The sequence below is a fragment of the Oncorhynchus nerka genome, linkage group LG15, assembly GCF_034236695.1.
Source record: "Oncorhynchus nerka isolate Pitt River linkage group LG15, Oner_Uvic_2.0, whole genome shotgun sequence".
In the NCBI taxonomy this organism is placed as follows: Eukaryota; Metazoa; Chordata; class Actinopteri; order Salmoniformes; family Salmonidae; genus Oncorhynchus; species Oncorhynchus nerka.
Window position 1 is genome coordinate 75,438,738 of NC_088410.1, and position 20,661 is coordinate 75,459,398.

Below are 20,661 nucleotides of genomic sequence, written 5' to 3' on the forward strand. Positions count from 1 at the left end.
CTCTAACCTTTACCAAGTAGGCCCTCATTGTAAAAACAAATTTGTTCTTAACTGACTTGCCTAGTTAAATAAAGGTTTGTTTTTTTAAATAAATAAAATAAGAACAATTGTGTCTCTGGAACTCTTAAAGGGTATGAACACAAGGGCCTCCCGAGTGACACAGCGGTCTAAGGCACTGCATCACAGTCTAAGGCACTGCATCACGGTCTAAGGCACTGCATCACAGTCTAAGGCACTGCATCACAGTCTAAGGCACTGCATCACGGTCTAAGGCACTGCATCACGGTCTAAGGCACTGCATCACGGTCTAAGGCACTGCATCACAGTCTAAGGCACTGCATCACAGTCTAAGGCACTGCATCACGGTCTAAGGCACTGCATCACAGTCTAAGGCACTGCATCACGGTCTAAGGCACTGCATCACAGTCTAAGGCACTGCATCACAGTCTAAGGCACTGCATCACAGTCTAAGGCACTGCATCACAGTCAAAGGCACTGCATCACGGTCTAAGGCACTGCATCACGGTCTAGGGCACTGCATCGCAGTGCTTGAGGCATCACTACAGACCCCGGTTCGATCCCAGGCTGTGTTGCAGCCAGCCGCGACCGGGAGACCCATGAAGCAGCGTACAATTGGCCCTGTGGGATGTCCTCTAGCGACTTTTTGTGGCGGGCCGGGCGCATGCACACTGACTTCGGTCACCAGTTGTACAGTGTTTCCTTCGACACAGTGTTGCAGCTGGCTTCCTGGTTAAGCGAGCAGTGTGTCAAGAAGCAGTGCGGCTTGGCAGGATCCTGTTTCGGAGGACGCATGGCTCTCAACCTTCGCCGTAAGGGAGTTTTTAAATATTTACAAAAATAAAGGGTATGAACAAAGAACAAAGACAATATCTATAAGGGACTTGGTTCCACGGTGTGCTTTAAATGGGTACAGTATCTGAAGGCTGTGTCTACTGAAACATGAATGGGCCATGTCTTTCACAGTGACATCATGTGCCTTGTTGTGTGATAGGAGTATAAAGGAACCCATGGCAGCCCCTGTGTTTGTGATTGCGGTGGACAAAAGGCGACGTTAACTGTATCTGGACTGTACGTCTTCACAGTGGAGGTGTCAGCATTGGCTTTGTGTTTGGCTCAGCGACCTTGTCCTTTGCAGACCGCCTATTAATTAACATCGGTGTGCATGGAGTGACCAGCCGTGGTGCATACTGTCTCCTGTCTATAGCAGATCAATGCAGGGAGAAAACACAAAGGGAGACAGGCGCTTGGAACGAGCGCGTGTCTTCAAGTGCATTTTCCACTACACTAAAGACCCATTTGAGTAATGTGCTTCCGACACGCTCTCGTGTTGCCTCCCAGTGTTTCTGCTTTATGGACGATGCACCAGCATTTTGGCTTTACAGCACTCTCTCGCCATCTCTCTCTCTCTCTCTCTCTCCCTCTGTGTGCTTCTCTCACTGCCTTTGGCTGAGACTGTAGTGAACTCACCCCATGCTGGGTTGTCTTTTCTCTGGGGACTGATTCCCTCTCATCTCTGCTGCTCTCCCTACCCAGTCTCAACACTGTGCCCTAGGCCCAACCACAGCGTCTAACCTATAGCCCAATGCCAAGACCAACATCCCAGCCCCCATTCCTCACACCCCCCATTCACAGCCCCAGCCCCCTCTTAATCCCTTCCCAAGCCCCTATGCCTGTCCCTCTGGCAGAGGATCTGGTCACCCACCAGAGAGTATGTGGAGGACTATTACAGCCCTGCAAGGTTTATTTAACGTGACAGCTGTTACTCTCTGACCACCACTATGCAAGTGTTTTGGACTGCCAGTATGTGTGTGTGTGTGGTTGTTTGTGTTTGTATTTCTGTTAGTAGGCGTAGTAGTGTGTGTGTGTGTGTGTGTGTGTGTGTGTGTGTTTGCTTGTCGCGGATGTCCTTCAGCAGTAAGGACGTATTGGAGAGAGATGAAAAGAATGCTAATTAAGTGTATTACAGTAGTGAGGACTACCCTGGCTGACACACACGCACACACACACACGCACGCACACACACACACACACGCACACACACACACACACACACACACACACACACACACACACACACACACACACACACACACACACACACACACACGGTGCTCTGTGTGTGTGTTTGTGTACGTGCACCCACCTGTGTGTTTCTGGACACCCCATTCTGCCTCCTTGAACCACTGAAGTGGTATAAAAAAAATCCAAGTTTAAGTACATTCTGTGTTTGAATGATGTGACAGCAAACATGCAGCAATAGCTTCAATGGCTGGTCTGCTGGGATGGGTGGATGGCAGGAACCAATGCTTTCCATCTCTTTTCTCAAGAGGAACTTTTGTGTGATTCACTCGGTGTGGAAACAAAAGACAGGGTGAGTCAAAGTTTCAGTTTTTCTGCTTTATGGAGTTCTGGCAGAACGTACAGCTGGAGCAAGGAAGCACATTTGTTGTTGTTGGCATTCACGTATATTGTATTTGCCATGCAGATTTTGCATAGTGTGTGTTTTTGTTGGTGTGTGTGTGTGTGTGTACGCATTCTGACCTTGCTGAACACCCCTTTCAAATAGAGCTCTATGTGAGTTCTCTGTCCTAGTGAATCTGGGAGTTGACATTGCAGGTGCTGCAGGTCTTGCCAAAAAGAGCTAATCACAACTTCATTACCCTTGTGAAGCCACCAATGGCACCTTCATTCTCTGTTTCCAGGACACTGCGTAACTGTCTACTTCATTCTCTGTTTCCAGGACACTGCGTAACTGTCTACTTCATTCTCTGTTTCCAGGACACTGCGTAACTGTCTACTTCATTCTCTGTTTCCAGGACACTGCGTAACTGTCTACTTCATTCTCTGTTTCCAGGACACTGCGTAACTGTCTACTTCATTCTCTGTTTCCAGGACACTGCGTAACTGTCTACTTCATTCTCTGTTTCCAGGACACTGCGTAACTGTCTACTTCATTCTCTGTTTCCAGGACACTGCGTAACTGTCTACTTCATTCTCTGTTTCCAGGACACTGCGTAACTGTCTACTTCATTCTCTCTTTCACTGCTGAACTGTCTACTTCATTTGGCTTTCTGTTAAAGTCGAGACCTTAGCCTCAGGGAAGTTTTATAGATATAGATACAGGGCTTGGAAGAGTAGCTGCTGCTTCTTCCGCAGCTAATGGGGATCTGAAAGAGAAAATCATAGTTCTAGACTCGGATCCTTATTCCATTACATCTCCCCATATCATTGTTTCTGCAGAGATGGCCTGACAAAAATGTCAGCCCCCAATCTCTCTCTCATAAGAGCACATTCCTCAAATAGGAAATTATAAATCAATTAGGTAAACATTTGTTTAGACCAGCGCAGCAGAATGGAACCTCTCGCAGAAAGATTAGATCCTAGGAGACATCCCTAGCATTGCCTGCACTGTTAAACAAGGACTTTCTAAATTTCCCTCATAACACTATGTGCTCTATGCAATGAGTTTGAATAAGATGCTGTTTTTTAGGACAGGGTTTTCTGTGCCCTTAGTATGACACATGACTGCTAGTGTCTTTGTGTGGTGGTTTGTATTTGTGCGTCTGTGTGTGTGTGTGCATGCGTGTGTGGTATGTGTATCTTTGCTGCTTTGCTGGCTGTGTTGACGTTGATAGTCTTTGACAGGGTCTGGGAGAGCAGGGAAGTGGTGACTGTTGTGGTAGAAGACACAGAGAGCAGTGGATAGGAGAAGAGAATGATAATCCTATTCCAATGTGCTCTGCCTACAACAAAATCTCTTGCATAGTCAGTTTTGCATACAAAGTCTTGCATAGTTCGGTATGTTGCACTGAAAGTGGCTAATATTGCATTGATTCGTTCACAATTCCCACAGCAAAGGGAAACGTTGATAGTGTTAACTAACGGGGAAAACTCCAGAAAGTTGAGTGAAGTTCAATCTCGTGCTTCTCTTCGCAGGCTGATATTTCTTCTGCACGACAGTCCTGGGGGAGTTGCGTGCCCACGCACGTGTGCAGCTTAGAGGGAACATTGCTTGTGACTTTTTTAAACTGGCACTACCAGTCGAAGCCTGTTCCCTCCTCTCTCCCCCCTCCTTCCTCCTCCTCTGAAAACGCATAGAAGGCCTTTGTTCTTTTCTCCCTTCTTTCTCGCCTCCTGCTCTCCTCTCCTCCTGTTGAACAGTTGCCAGGCAGCAGGCTGCCCATCACAGTGACCAGAGACTGTCTCTAAGAGAGTGGGCTGGGCTGAAAAAAAGGGTCCCACCCCACTATGACCCGACACTGTATTACTCTGTCCTCTTCTCTCCCTCTTTCTCTGTCTACTTCTCTCCTCTCATTCTACCCAAACTCTGCCATCTATCCCTCTGTAGCATTTCCCCCCCATCAGCACCTCTTCTCCTCCCATCCCTAGTTCCCTCTCCCATCCCCACCCCATATTGTCATTGGCACTGACATTTATATTCTTATGTTACAGTGCTGGGGATAGTTTCAGTGCAGAGTTTCTGGGCTGGGCTTTGGCACTGTGGACTGATTGACTGCTTTAATGGACACCTGTGTAGATAGTGGCTAGCTGTTAAATGACTGGCCACGGCTGAAGTGCTACAGCCATGAGAGGACAGGGTTAACTCCTGTGGCATCACAGGCATGTGGGGAAGAATGAGATGAGCTTGTACGATGTGTGTGTGTGTGTGTGTGTGTGTGTGTGTGTGTGTGTGTGTGTGTGTGTGTGTGTGTGTGTGTGTGTGTGTGTGTGTGTGTGTGTGTGTGTGTGTGTGTGTGTGTGTGTGTGTGTTAGAGAAAGAGAGTCAAGGGTAAGAGACAATGGGAGAGACAATGAATGACAGAAAGAAAGGCAAGAAGAAGGATAGTGAGAGGATGGGTTTGGCGTGGATTGAGAGGTTAGGGTGGGGCTGCATAATAACATTTTCTGTTGGGAGAGTATTGGGAATCGATAATGTAATTCATAGAAAAGCCATGGACTGGCCTCTCATTGACATTCACAGGCATGCTCAAGCTTACATCCCCAAGAATTAAAGAAGAGAGAAAAATCGGTCTGTCATTGAAACAAAGAGTCACCCATTGTTTATATCAAGCCCTTAAGTAACCAAAATGCCATCTCCGGTGGCCCAGTGTCCTTGGTGATGCAGTGAGTAAGGAGGTAACCACACGGTCAGCCAGCGCTCAGCACGTGTCCTCTTACCTGTGATGCTCTCTCTCTCTCTCTCTCTCTCTCTCTCTCTCTCTCTCTCTCTCTCTCTCTCTCTCTCTCTCTCTCTTCTCATAACCGCATGTGGCCATTTTAGGTCAGATAAAATGTAAAATGCCAGTTATTCCCAGGTTTTGCCAAAGCCCATTTGTGGCACAGCAAGTGAGGGGCATTAGTGTGGGTGACTCTTACCCAAAAACTCAGCAGCCCGCACGCAGCTCACATCCCAGAGGCCCCACAGTCACAATGAGCCTGGCATAATCGGATCTGACAAAGTGTGGCTCTTACCAATGAGCCACACTATGTATCTATGTATCTGTATTCATGCCTAAGTTTTAAGGAATTTGTTGTGGCTTTTGTGGTAGGATGTTTTGGTAAGTCATTGTAAGCACTGGCTGTGTAATTTGGCTGTGTCCAAGTCACAGTCAGTCTCTGTTTCTTAATGAGAATGCTGTTAGCAAGAGCAGTGCTTTTTTGTTTTACCGCAGTGAGTGAGTGCAGTGCCATTTTGGTGACATCCTTCTCCTTTCTCTCCCCCACACAGCGCTGACAGGAGGGCAGCCCGGGTCCACGCAAGGGAGCCAAGATGGCCGAGCGCCCGGGAGCAGACTCAGAAGAGCGGCCGAGGAGTCCTACTGGGCCTATTCAGGTGTGTGTGTTAATGCAGAATGGTTCTTACTCTCTCTCTCTCTCTCTCTCTGTCTCTCCCCCCCTTCTCCTTCTCTCCTCTCTCCCTCTTCCTCCGCCTATGCTCCCTGTTCTTTAGAGCCCTGGCCTCAGGGATTCTCTGGGCTTTTTATTTTATGAATGTTTCTGTGGAAAAAAAGTGACTTCTTTTGTCCCTCTGAGCGATATTTGCAGAGGAGGAGCATTAATATTTTACTGTGCAACCAAGCCTCGGGCAACAAATGATCTTTATTTTTTTAATATATTTCTGTTCCCATGTCTACTCTAATTGTAGCCCGACGCTGCATTAAAGCCAGGGGCTCGTGGCAAAGTAGAGCTGGTGACAGATTCACTTAGCGAGCTGGGTATTGATGCTTAGATCTATTAATGGTGTTTTGTGTCATGGCACGCATAATATTAAAGGCTTATATAAGACTCTGATGTAACTGTGGGTGTAATTTCAGCAAGAAGAAAACAATACAGATTGTGTAGGACAGTCACAGAGATTTTTTCTGAACAAACAGATAGGCTGGTGCTATAGCAGGTACTGTAGTGTGTGAGTGAGTGAGTGAGTGAGTGAGTGAGTGAGTGAGTGAGTGAGTGAGTGAGTGAGTGAGTGAGTGAGTGAGTGAGTGAGTGAGTGAGTGAGTGAGTGAGTGAGTGAGTGAGTGAGTGAGTGAGTGAGTGAGTGAGTGAGTGAGTGAGCGAGCGAGTGAGTGAGTGAGAGAGAGCTGAGGATAGTAGGTTATGCTTGGTTTGAGAATACTGGTGGCTCCTAACCCTTTCATGTGAATCAGCGGTGGCACTCTGGTAGCCCACCCTGATAATTAATAATCACATCAGTCCCTTTGGGGTCCGGTTACCCACTGCTATTTCTCCTCTCAAACAGCTGAGAGCCTCCTTATACCTCGCTATTCTAGCAGAAACTACAGACCTGTCACTAATACAGAACTGCATATCTCTCTCTCTATCCTCTCTCTCTCTCTCTCTCTCTGGGCCTTAGGGACATGAAGCAGAGGAGAGGCAGTATGCAGGGCTGTCCCTAGATATTGCCTGAGTTTGTGCACAGCTCTAAGCTCTCATCTCTCTCTGCATGTTAATGCGTCATTCTCTCTGGCGGGCTGATGGGGCAGTCTGCTATGCCTCAGTGAGGTAGCCATTCTGGAATCTGTCATCTGAATATATACGGGTGGATCTCATTACGACAAGCTAATTCAGACAGAGCTTTATACAGAGCTTTAGAACTGTTTTACTGTAAGCTCACCAGGTTGCGAAGTGATGACTTCACCAATATTGGATGCCTTATTACACCAGTGAATATGTTATTATTTGGATGTCTGTTATTCTTTAGAAGTTGTATACATAAATGATGACTTAAGAAACTGTCATTGAAATGTGTTCGGATCAACTGTAATTGTGTTGGTACTAAGGACTTTCAAACAATTTAAAACATTTCATCGAGTTAATCTTAGGATTTACTTTTAGTAACCTCTGAAGGATCTACGGGATCTGTGTCCCTCGTTGCTAAGATGCGCTAATGTGACTAGAATGACGTTGTAAGTAACAGACAACTTTCCAGGACATAGACATGTCTTATATGGGCAGAAAGCTTAAATTCTTGTTAATCTAACTGCACTGTCCAATTAACAGTAGCTATTACAGTGACAAAATACCATGCTATTGTTTGAAGAGAGTGCACAACAACAACTTTTATCACGGCAACAACTGGTTTGATACATTCACCTCTGAAGGTAAATAATGTACTTACATTCAGTAATCTTGCTCTGATTTGTCATCCTGAGGGTCCCAGAGATAAAAATGTAGCATAGTTTTGTTTGATAAAATCCATTTTTATATTCATATGTAGGAACTGGGTTCTACAGTTGGAACCTCTGACGATTGAACCCCTTACGATTAATCGCAAAATGTAGCTGTAATGTAAGATTTTTTTATACAAAAAGCATTGACATCTTGATTTTGTCCAAAGTTAGTCAACAAAGTCAGGTAAATTGATAAAGCACAACTTCGTTAACCTCAATGTCAACTTGTTTTGACATTACAATGTTGTTTTTAGATGTATAGATGATGTATTTTGTATGTTCTCACTGTATTTGGAAGACTTTCAGACAATGCAATTAATCACAAACAAAAAAATGGTGCACTAAAAATACAAAAAGTGAACTCAAGTTAACTGATTAATAACTCTTACAGCCCTAGACTTGGTACCCTTATGGCCATTTTTGGCCATTCTTTGTATACATTCAGGGCCAGGCAAAAAAGACTGGTCGGATGATATGAAAATAGAGCTCTTTGGCCACGCACACCAGTGGTGGGTTTAGCATTGAAAAACACAAGCAGAAGCAGAAAATAACATCATACCTATGGTCAAATATGGTGGTGGATCTTTGATATTTTTGGGCAATTTTGCTTCCACTGGTCCTGGGGCCCTTGTTAAGGTCAACGGCATCATAAACCTTTCCAGTGCCAGGACATTTAGCCAAAACGCTAGTTGCCTCTGCCAGGAGGTTGAAACTTGGCCACAAGTGGATCCTCCAGCAAGACAATAACCCACAACACTAATCAAAACCTACAAATAAATGGTTAATTGAGCGCAAAATCAACATTTTGCCATGGCCATCTCAGTCTCCTGACTTAAACTCTGTTGAAAACCTGTGGTTTGAATTGATGAGGGCAGTCCATAACAGCAGACAAAGGATATCAAGGACCTGGAAAGACTGAACATACGACCTGTCATTGCTCATATCAGAATTACTGCCTCAAAGTGAAGCGGCTGAGGCCTTAATTAAGATATGCAGTATAAACCAAACAAATGACCCCAGGTGAGTTATGCCCTCCAGTCTACATAATTACAAGTGCTTTTCCATAAATTCTAAGCTGCCTTTTTGTGAGCGTCTGACTGAAACACTGAGGCCAGATCAATAGGCCCTCCCTCATATGCCTTCTCTTCCACACACTGCTACAAAGTTCACATTAAGGTGGATTTGATGGAAAGTTCCACTTTTCCACGTAAAAAAAGAATTAGCTCAATGGCACTATAAATCACCCTCCGCCCCTCCCCTCACCCCCAACTTGCTGGATATTCATTTTAAATCCCTTGTAGCCTCAATACTTCTGGCTTCAATGGGAGACGTACCCTAATTTATGAGATGGAGAATTCACCACCTTGTCTGTTTCATATCAATCCTCATAGCCCATTTCACATTCACTGGCAGGCTTGAGTTGAGAGCTCTCTAGGTTTTGTGTGCAGCCTTGAAGAAAATACACGAGGATGGACATTGATGATATATTGTACTGTAGTTTAACTTTAGAGGATTAAGGGCTGTGATTTAAATAACAACTCATAAAGATAGTCATTTATGTGAGGATGTTAAACAAAATATATATATTTTCTTTAGTGTGCTGCTTAGTCAGTAGGCCTATGCTTAAATCCACTCTAAGTCCTTGGATTCTAAGAGTGTGCCTTTACTTCTTATGAGTGTTTGTACACGTATCGTTTTTCTGTGTGTATTTCTGAGGACGTGTAAATATGCTTTGGAGTGGATCCTCTATGCATATTCAGTAGTATGCTGTAGTAGGGGACAAAGAAAAACTGCATTGGATCAACCTTCAATCTGCAGTGCTCCACTTGCCCTAAAATGCACTTAAGGGTGTTTCCTAATGGATTAATATGCACGTTATTTACTGAATGGGGTCTTCAGAGCAGGTCATTCGTGTAAGGTGTGATGGGTTATGTATTATCCAACACCTTTTAGTGATTTCATCAGCACTCAGGGGAATTACATGTAATTTGAGATCTATCACAGTTATGACAATGGTAGGGCATCTGGTTGCCATGCCAACCTTTACAGAACTGCCTGCCATAGAGGTTCTGAAATGACATTAGGACAATCACAGACTTGCCTGTCAACAGCAGTCCTCATCGTATACAATGATATGAAATGAAGATGGAGAAATAGTATTATTTAATCAATTATGCCCACACAAAAAAACAGGGAAATAAATCTTGTTAGCACAGGTGGTCATTGGTCACTGATACATCTCTTCCAGCTCTGTATAATTATTTCTTCAAATGGAAATTATGACAGTAAATCTCAGTAAGACACAAAAATAATGGTGTTCCAAAAATGGTCCAGTTGCCAGGACCACAAATACAAATTCCATCTAGACACCTTTTCAATAGAGCACACAAAAAACTATACATACCTCGGCCTAAACATCTACCCTTTATGGTTGTGAGGTCTGGGGTCCACTCACCAACCAAGAATGAACAAAATGGGACAAACACCACATTGAGACTCTGCATGCAGAATTCTGCAAAAATATCATCTGTGTACAACGTAAAACACAAAATAATGCATGCAGAGCATAATTAGGCCGATACCTGCTGATTACCAAAAAAGAGCTGTTAAATTCTACAACCTCCTACTGTAAATGGAAGCGATTCCCAAACCTTCCTTAACAAAGCCATCACCCACAGATAGATGAACCTGGAGAAGAGTCCCCTAAGCAAACTGGTCCTGGAGCTCTGTTCACAAACACAAGCAGAGCCTCAGGACAGCAACACAATTAGACCCAACCAAATCATGAGAAAACAAAAGAGAAGTACTTGGCACACTGGAAATAATTAACTGAGCAAAAACTGAGCAAACTAGAATGCTATTTGGCCCTAAACAGAGTACACAGTGGCAGAATACCTGACCCAACATTAAGGAAAGCTTTGACTATGTACTAACTCAGTGAGCATAGCCTTGCCAGGTCTGCCATAGGCAGGCTACTGTATGTGCACACTGCCCACAAAATGAGGTGGAAACTGAGCTGCACTTCCTAACCTCCTGCCAAATGTATGACCATATTAGAGACACATACTTCCCTCAGATTACACAGACCCACAAAGAATTTGAATATCAAATCCAATTTTGATAAACTCCCATATCTATTGGGTGAAATACCACAGTGTGAAATCACAGCAGCAATATTTGTGACCTATTGCCACAAGAAAAGGGCAACCAGTGAAGAACAAACACCATTGTAAATACAACCCATATTTATGTTTATTTATTTTCCCTTTTGTACTTGCACATCGTTAGAACACTGTATAGAGACATAATATGACATTTGAAACATCTCTATTCTTTTGGAATGTTTTACTGTTCGTTTTTATTGTTTATTTGTTCATTATCTATTTCACTTGCTTTGGCATTGTAAACATATGTATCCCATGCCAATAAAGCCCCTTAAATTGAAATTTAATTGAGAGAGCCAGAGAGATGTTGTGTCAAGGCAGCTGAATGTTTAGAGGGAACAGAGGGCTGAGGGCAGCCTAACAGAATGAAAAACAAAGCCTCAAACCTGACTTGGCATGCTGATGAGAGCAGCTTCCTAGTGTGGTGTTCAAGTCCTCTTTTCTCTCACTCCCAGCTCTATTTTTCCCTGTTTGTGGTGGCACATCTCAATCTCTCTTTCAAGCTGTCTGTCTTTCACACTCTACTATGTCAGTCAATGTTTGCTTGTAAGGTACCCTTTAGCTGGCTTTAGTTGTGATACAGGAACCTCTGAATGGCGCCACTTGCTCTCAGGGTATGCTATTTTTATTTTATTTAAATTCACCTTTATTTAACCAGGTAGGCTAGTTGAGAACAAGTTCTCATTTACAACTGCGATCTGGCCAAGATAAAGCAAAGCAGTTCGACAAAAACAACAACACAGAGTTAGACATGGGATAAACAAATGTACAGTCAATAGCACAATAGAAAAATATATGTACAGTGTGTGCAAATGTAGTAAGATTAGGGAGGTAAGGCAATAAATAGGCCATAGTGGCGAAATAATTACAATTTGGCATTAACTACTATAACTAATAGATCAGAGGACTGATAGCCTAGCTCTGCCGTAGCTCTCTTTCTTTGTGCTAAGGATTTTTACCTATGCAAATACATCATGTGACATAGTGCTGTAACAGAAACAGGAAGTGGTAATGAAGGTGTTAAAATTAGGGTTGAGGTGGAGGATGAAAACAAGAGTGGAGAATGAAAACAAGAATGACAGGAGTGAAAGCAAATAAGAGCGATGGAGAGAGAGTAAATTAATTAATGAGAGAGACAGCCCTCTCTCTCTGGCTCTGCAAGGCTTGTTGTCTTTCATTCATGAATGTGGCGAGCAGAGCGTGTCTGTGCTGTGTTTAAGTATGTACGGCATCAGAGCAGCATGGCCCATCATGAGGCCGCTCTAATAGAATGACCCAGCTCTACTGACAGCAGCACACTCCTGCAAATGGAGCTGCACATCTGCCACTGTGCTGCAGTAATTGTGCAATTTACTGTACAGCCAATATCCCGCCATCCTAATTGAATATGACTTTGTACTGTTTGAGTAATCTCTCCATTTTAGACCCTGACCTCAGGCATGCTTCAGCTCCGGATACAGTGGATTGGAGAGGAAGACAGAGAGGGAGAGGTAAAGCGAGAGAGGAGAGAAGGATCAAGAGGGAGAGATGTGAGATAGAGGCAGAGAGAAAGATAGAGAGAGGGAGTGGCGTGGCGTGAGGTAGAGGTGTCCGATAAAGTATGTAGGTCACATTGAGAGGCGGTGGGTTCCTGGTGATGACATCACTACCGTCACCATCACTGCTGCTGCTAACACCTTACCAAGGACAAACCGTACACTTGACACATAGAAAAAGGGAGAGACAGAAAGAGGGAGGCTGAGGAAGAGAGAGTCAAGGGAGGGAAAGATGGAGAAGAGAGAAGGAGGAGGGGTGGAGGTAGAGAGATGAGACCAAAACCAGATGGCTCTGTTTGGCTGCCTGGCTGAGTGAATCCTGTGTTTGTTTCAAGTGTTTGAGCTTGTGTTTCTACTGGTTTTATTCCTCCTGACTGTTGTGGATGGCCCTGTAAGTGGGTTATAAAGATCAACATCACTACAATCAGAGCAGAAGATGGTGGATGGATTTGGAATGTAGATGACCCATTGTCCTACCTCCCTCTCCCCTCCTCTACTCTCCTCTCTTTCCTCCTCTCCTCTCATTCCTCGGCACAGAAAATACTGATCTAATGTTAGAGAAGGGATGGATGGATGGATGGATGGATGGATGGATGGATGGATGGATGGATGGATGGATGGATGGATGGATGGATGGATGGATGGATGGATGGATGGAGGGAGGGAAGAAGGGGAGGGAATGTGCAGTGAGGGGTAATTTGAGGAGTAATTAAAGCTGGTTTTGACTTAATCACAGATTATCCATTATATCGACCAGATACTCAAGTGGCAACTCTCACGATTAAATTAAATGTCTTGAAAAATGGAAGGCAGTTCAGGTGGAGGCATGATCAGGTGGGACCATTTTAGTCAATGAGAGGGCAGATATGAGTGTGAACAACAGGCACAAATCCGATATAAAGTGTTTTTTTTTATCAAAGTTGCCGGGATGTCACGTGTCCTACTTATATCATTAGACTTGTAGCAACCTAAGCATTACGAAACTTATGTTCGATCAAATAAGCCACATGCATCAAATAAGCCATTACATTTTTTGTTGACCAAATTCGACACTCTCATTGACCTCCATGCAACAACTCCTCGCTTGTTTAGGCCAAAAAATGGAAAAGACAGATTTTGGGCCTAGTTATCCCTCTCGCTTCGCCTCTTCCTCTCTGACCTAATTAAATCTCTCTTCTTGACGTACACACGGGGGAGGCTTGGAAGTAAGATTTGTATTACGTAAGATGTGCAGAATAAGATATTACATGGAGTTCTTTAAACACGCCAGCTTATTAGTAATGCAAAGCCTTAGGCTGCATTAGGATGAATTATATAATTGCCATCATTTTCATAAATGCATGGTAACATTCAGCTGTCAGCCAGCAAACTGAGCTGCTCACCAACTATTCATATGGATGACTTTATATACACTATATATACAAAAGTATGTGGACATCCCTTCAAATATGTGGATTCTGCTATTTCAGCCACACCCGTTGCTGACGGGTGTATAAAATTGTGCGCACAGCCATGCAATCTCCATAGACAAACATTGACAATAGAAGAGCTCAATGTGACATCATCATAGGATGCTACCTTTTCAACAAGTCAGTTCGTCAAATTTCTGCCCTACTAGAGCTGCCCCAGTCAACTATAAGTGCTGTTATTGTGAAGTGGAAACGTCTAGGAGCAACAGCGGCTAATCCGTGAAGTGGCAGGCCACACAAGCTCACAGAACGGGAGTGCCGAGTGCTGAAGCGCGTAGAGCATAAAAATAGTCTGTCCTCGGTTGCAACACTCACTACCAGGTTCTAAACTGCCTCTGGAAGCAACGTCAGTTCAAGAACTGTTTGTCTGGAGCTTCATGAAATGGGTTTCCATGCCCGAGCAGCCGCACACAAGCCTAAATTCAAAATGCGCAATACCAAGTGGCTGGAGTGGTGTAAACCTTGCTGCCATTGGATTCTGGAGCAGTGGAAACGCGTTCTCTGGAGAGGTGAATCATGCTTCACCGTCTGGCAGTCCGTCCGACGAATCTGCGTTTGGCGGATGTGCCAACTGTAAAGTTTGGTGGAGGAGGAATAATGGTATGAGGCTGTTTTTCATGGTTCGGTCTAGGCCCCTTAGTTCCAGTGAAGGGAAATCTTAACGCTACAGCATACAATGACATTCTAGATGATTCTGTGCTTCCAACTTTGTGGCCCTTTCCTGTTTCAGCATGACAATGCCCCTGTGCACAAAGTGAGGGCCATACAGAAATGATTTGTCAAGATTGGTGTGGAAGACCTTGACGGGCTTGCACAGAGCCCTGACCTCAATCCCACCGAACATTTTTGGGATGAATTGGAACGCCGACTGCGAGCCAGGCCTAATCGCCCAACATCAATGCCCAACCCCATTAATGCTCTTATGGCTGAATGGAAGCAAGTCCCTGCAGCAATGTTCCAACATCTAGTGGAAATCCTTCCCAGAAGAGTGGAGGCTGTTATATCAGCAAAGGGGGACCAACTCCATATTAATGCCTATGATTTTGGAAAGACATGTTTTTGTCATGTCGTGTAGTTTCCACAATCATTCTATCAACAGACGATCAAGATTTGTTTAAGCTTACACAAATACTATTTCTCTGAATAGGTTGATTAAATTGGCCTCAAGATCAGGCGAGTGCAATAGAATGGAGTGCATGAGATCAGATCAAGTGGTCTGTGTGTGGATAAATGTAGGGGGGTGGTGGGGGCCGAGTGGGGCTCTGTGCAGGCCTGCTTAATGACTCAAAACTGGAGCCTCTGATGAAAGGTAAGAAGAAAATCATGGATAGAGCTAAATATAGGAGACAGGAAGAGAGGGATGAGGGAGAGAGCGATGGGAAGTAGATGGTGATCACTCTTTAATGTTTAATCTGCAGTTGGAGAGTGGTTGGAGAGAGTGTGTGTGCGTGGGCTGGATGTGGATGCCTTCCAGATCAGTAAGTATAACACAAATGCTTGGTTAGGCTAATCTGATCTGTGGTATAAGGTGGTGGTTAGGAGCTGTTTGTGTGTCTGCTTGCTTGTGTGTATTTGTTTGTGTTTGTTTGGTTATAGTTTCTCTCTGCTGTGCAGCTGAAAAGCAGCAAATGGATTAGCCAGAGCCACACATTGTGAAATTGATTAAAGTTTATTTCAAGCTTTAGTACTCTGGGCCATTACTCATAACAGGGCTGGTAATATCGCCACACACAGAGACTCTAGGGAGACTGAGGGAGCATCGTATCTCTCTATAAAGCAAAGGAGGGCTGTGTGTGCCCGTGTGCCTGTGTGTGCCTGTGTGTGCCCGTGTGTGTGTGTGTGTGTGTGTGTGTGTGTGTGTGTGTGTGTGTGTGTGTGTGTGTGTGTGTGTGTGTGTGTGTGTGTGTGTGTGTGTGTGTTTGTCTCAAAGTTAAAGGTGGACAGTGAAAGGGGGTGAGTGGAGAGTGGAGAATAAATACAGCATATTTGGCAGAGCAAGGGTGTGAACAGATTAAGTGTGGGAGCAGAGGGGGGAATATGAGGAAGATGTAGCTGAATAAGGGATGAGTAGAAATGCCAAGTTTAATGTGAGCTTGCCTATGTGGTCTGGTAAACATTGCCTTCTGAGGAAGATCCCTGGAGAGGTAACAGTGGTGCACACCAGATTATGAGGTGTGTGTGTGTAGGTATGTTCCAGTGGAGGCTGCTGAGGGGAGGAAGGCTCATAATAATGGCTGGACGGAAACCATGTGTTTGATGTATTTGATACCATTCCACTAATTCTGCTCCGGCCATTACCACAAGCCCGTCTTCCCCAATTAAGGTCCACCAACCTCCTGTGGTTTGTTCGTTAGTTCATGAAAAGGTTTAAGGCTTAAACATATTTAAGTTTGGCTGGCGGCTAGCCGAAGTTGGCTAAGTGAAACCGAACGAGGTTGCTCGCATACTCCCTTAAAAGACCTTTATTTTAAAAAATGAAAAAGAAGCAGCTATAGTACTGTTTGTCCATTTTAAAACGCCGAAGCCAGCATACACTTCCTCAAAATAGTCAGAATTAATCTAAGATAACTCAGGATATCTGGCAACAATTTGGGCGTTCATCAAACTAAGATGTAAAACTAAGGGGAAAAAATGCATGAAAACAAGTAATCTCGTTGAATGACAACAAAGACTTTCTTCAAGAATCCCTACTATTGACTAATCACAGACGTAGGTGCGTAGACTTCGGATCCAAACTTTGGCTTGCCTCTAGAAAAAAAAATGTGTCTGCATGAACAGCTGAAAAATCCCACAGGAAAGTCCAAAACAAACATAAATGTCACAAAATGTCGTCATAATTTATGTACGAACCCTTCCGAACTGTTTAAACTGGGAAGCATGCGGACGCCTTTAGACATGAACACACACACGCTTTGACAGAGGGTGTGTGTGTTACTTTTGCCCTTAAAGCGCACACTCTGAGTTGTCGCTCAAACCGTCTGCTATGCTCAGAGCGTGGTTCTGATCCTGGTAGTGCGGAGACAGCATCACCCCCCACACACCACAGTGGCCCATTAGAGCATCCAGTGGTAACCCCCCTGTCCTTCATAGAGGGGATCTGGCCGTTGGTTCCTAGCAGTGTTGACACCTCTCTGCAGAGTGATCTACTTCCCCAGGTCAGGTCTGTGAGTTTGAGGTGGAAGCAGAGCTGGGATGTGTTAGACTCTTGAGCTCTCTGGAACACCATCTCTCTTCCTCGCTGGTGGACTTTATGAAAGAGAGCAAGAGCAACGGACGTTACAACTTACCAATACCTGCTTCTCCCTCTTTCCCCTTATCTTCCTGCTACTGCTGGGACTTTGAAAAGAGTGTGTGTGTGTGTGTGTGTGTATGTGTGTGTGTGTGTGTGTGTGTGTGTGTGTGTGTGTGTGTGTGTGTGTGTGTGAGCATGTGTGAAAGCTTTGAATGGAGGGAGTGTTTTGGTGGGTGTGTGTGGAATGGTCGCTGGTGTCTGACTGATAGTGAACCAGGTTCTGCCTTCTGTCTCATTCATCTGCTGTTGACATTCAATGCGATTTCCTCTTTGAGGGGAGTGATGCGTCGCCTTATTAGTTATGCCTGAAATATTAAAAAGACTTCATCATGCATGAATTATTAATTCATTTCGCTGAGATCATGTTGGCGAAATATTTCCCAGTTTTGTCATACATCATCCTGTAGGGACGGCGGGAGGAAGGAGATGGCATCCCAGTAAACAAACTGAGGAGGTGTGTGTGTGTGTGTGTCTGCGTGCATGCGTGCGTGCATGTGTTCTTGCTTGAGTTAGTGTGTTCATATCTAATAAACAGAGCAGGTTGCTTCACTCATGAAATATTTTTGAGCTTCTCCACTTTTCCTTCTCTTTTTTCCTCAATCTCTCTGAAGGTCTCTGATTAGATGCTCTATATGGATGTAAACATACAACTTGTAACTGAAATTTATTTCAGTTGGAATGTCTACTAATTCTAATTCTATGCATAGCAATTATCCCATATCTTCATAGGCAGAGTGTGAAAGGGGAACTTCACAAGGATAATGGTTAGGCAAGGTGATAGGGAGGAGAGATGTGAGAAAGACAGAGGCAGAGAGAAACTCATTCATACCTCCAGTAGTTTAACATGCAGCTCAGGTCCAGGAGAGTTTAGAGATGTCATTAGTCTGCTAAAGCCTGATGGTAACTATCGCAGAGAGTGAAAGGAAACACAATTAAAATCAATTGAAAAAGGAGGCGTTGACACCCCGATTGATCCTGTATTCAATGTTCTTATGGACGTTTTCCATTACATTGTAATTGTCAGTGTGGCAAGGATGAATACTTGGATAGTTTTGCCCATTCATCTGCACTGGTGTAGCACACACACACACTCTCTCTGTCACACACACACACACACACACACACACTCTCACAAACACACACTCTCACACACACACACACACACGCGCGCACTCACTTTTTTAATACCTCCTTTGTCACCAGTCTGACTTATAGATGAGATGTCGCCCACCATCATAGTAATGACTTTAAATATACACTACATGGCCAAAGTATGTGGATGAGTGGATCCGGCTATTTCAGCCACACCCATTGCTGACAAGTGTATAAAATCGAACACACAGCCACGCAATCTCCATAGACAAACATTGGCAGTAGAATGGCCACACTGAAGAGCTCAGTGACTTTCAATGTGGCACCATCATAGGATGCCACCTTTCCAACAAGTCAGTTCATCAAATTTCTGCCCTGTTAGAGTGGCCCCAGTAAACTGTAAGTGCTGTTATTGTGAAGGGGAAATGTCTAGGAGCAACAATGGCTAAGCCACGAAGTGTTAGGCCACACAAGCTCACAGAACGGGTCTGCCGAGTGCTGAAGTGCATAGCGCGTAAAAATCGTCTGTCCTCAGTTGCTACACTCAATACCAAGTTCCAAACTGCCTCTGGAAGCAACTTCAGCACAATAACTGTCTGGGTTTGGCGGATGCCAGGAGAATACACAGTGTCAACTGTAAAGTTTGGCGGAGGAGTAATAAATGGTCTGGGGCTGTTTTTCATGGTTCGTGCTAAGCCCTGTAGTTCCAGTGAAGGGATGACATTGACATTCTAGATGATTCTGTGCTTCCAATTTTGTGGCAACAGTTTGGGGGAGGGCCTTTCCTGTTTCAGCATGACAATGCCCCCATGCACAAAGCGAGGTCCATATAGAAATGGTTTGTCGAGATCGGTGTGGAAGAACTTGACTGGCCTGCGCAGAGCCCTGACCTCAACACCATCGAGCACTTTTGGGATGAATTGGAACGCTGACTGCGAGCCAGGCCTAATCGCCCAACATCAGTGCCCAACCTCACTAGTGCTCTTGTGGCTGAATGGAAGCAAGTCCCCGCAGCAATGTTCCAACATCTAGTGGAAAGCCTTCCCAGAAGAGTGGAGGCTGTTACTGCAGCAAAGGGGGGACCAACTCCATATTAATGCCCATGATTTTGGAATGGGTGTACATATGGGAGGGCAATAGATGTTGCCGTATAAGGTATGTGTCTATGTGTTGGATGTTGCAGTGTACGGTGTGTGTCTCTATTGTGCTAGGCTGTCTGTAGAACTCCTCTCTCTTTGACTTTGTAACTAAGGTAAAACTCATGGGACTCAGGAGTGCTAATCTACACAGATTACTCTGGTCCCTCCTCACTGCTAGTGATGTTCCTCTCTGTAGCCTGTTAATCTCCCCCTGCTGCATAGCCTTAAGTGCTACATGCTCTCTTTGGATGTGTTGTCAGACAGTTATTCGGTAAGATGTCTTCCATTTAGAGTTTGCACCTGAGGAAACTGAAGGAACTATTGTAGAAATTGAACTACATTCCCCAGAGTTCCATTCTATCCAGTACACTAGATATACATAAGTATGTGGACACCCATTCAAATGAGTGGTTTCGGCTATTTCAGCCACACCCGTTGCTGACAGGAAGAGTGGAAGCTGAATTTCTTTTTAAAAAATTTAAAAAATTAAACCTTTATTTAACTAGGAAGGTCAGTTAAGAACAAATTCTTATTCTTATTTCAATGACGGCCTGGGAACAGTGGGTTAACTGACTTGTGCTGTTATAGCAGCAAAGGTGGGACCAACTCCATATTAATGCCCATGATTTTGGAATTAAATATTTGACGTGTCTTGGCTGATTTCTTTTGATTTTCCCATAATGTCAAGCAAAGAGTCACTGAGTTTGAAGGTAGGCCTTGAAATACATCCACAGGTACACCTCCAATTGACGCAAATTATGTCAATTAGCCTATCAGAAGCTTCTAAAGCCATGACATCATTTTCTGGAATTTTCCAAGCTGTTTAAATGCACAGTCAACTTAGTGTATGTAAACTTCTGACCCACTGGAACAGTGAATTATAAGTGATATAATCTGTCTGTAAATAATAGTTGGAAAAATTACTTGTGTCATGCACAAAGTAGATGTCCTAACCAACTTGCCAAAACTATAGTTTGTTAACAAGAAATGTGTTGAGTGGTTGAAAAACGAGTTTTAATGACTCCATCCTAAGTGAATGTAAAATTCCGACTTCAACTGTATATTTTTGGTCATGCAGTGTATGTTTCTATTCGTGTCCACTCATGAGTGCCTTACAAGCCATTGGTAATGTAAGAGGCCTAATACGTTGGAGAGTTGTTTCATTGAGTGCATTCTTTAAGCACTAGAATTATGTTTTTCACTTATCCTGGACACCAGGCTATGATTGAAAACAGTGTGTAATTGTCGGAATGTTAGGTGACAACCTTACTCGGGCATT

General features: G+C 44.2%; 1 protein-coding gene across 1 annotated transcript in view; it reads left to right on the forward strand.

The window, feature by feature from the left end:
* Positions 1-20,661, forward strand: part of LOC115142341 (receptor-type tyrosine-protein phosphatase gamma-like) — a 334,594-nt gene that overhangs the window by 79,840 nt on the left and 234,093 nt on the right. Inside the window, exon 2 of the mRNA XM_065001902.1 lies at positions 5,750-5,854. Coding sequence (XP_064857974.1) covers positions 5,750-5,854 — 105 coding nt within the window. The remainder of the gene's footprint in view (positions 1-5,749; positions 5,855-20,661) is intronic.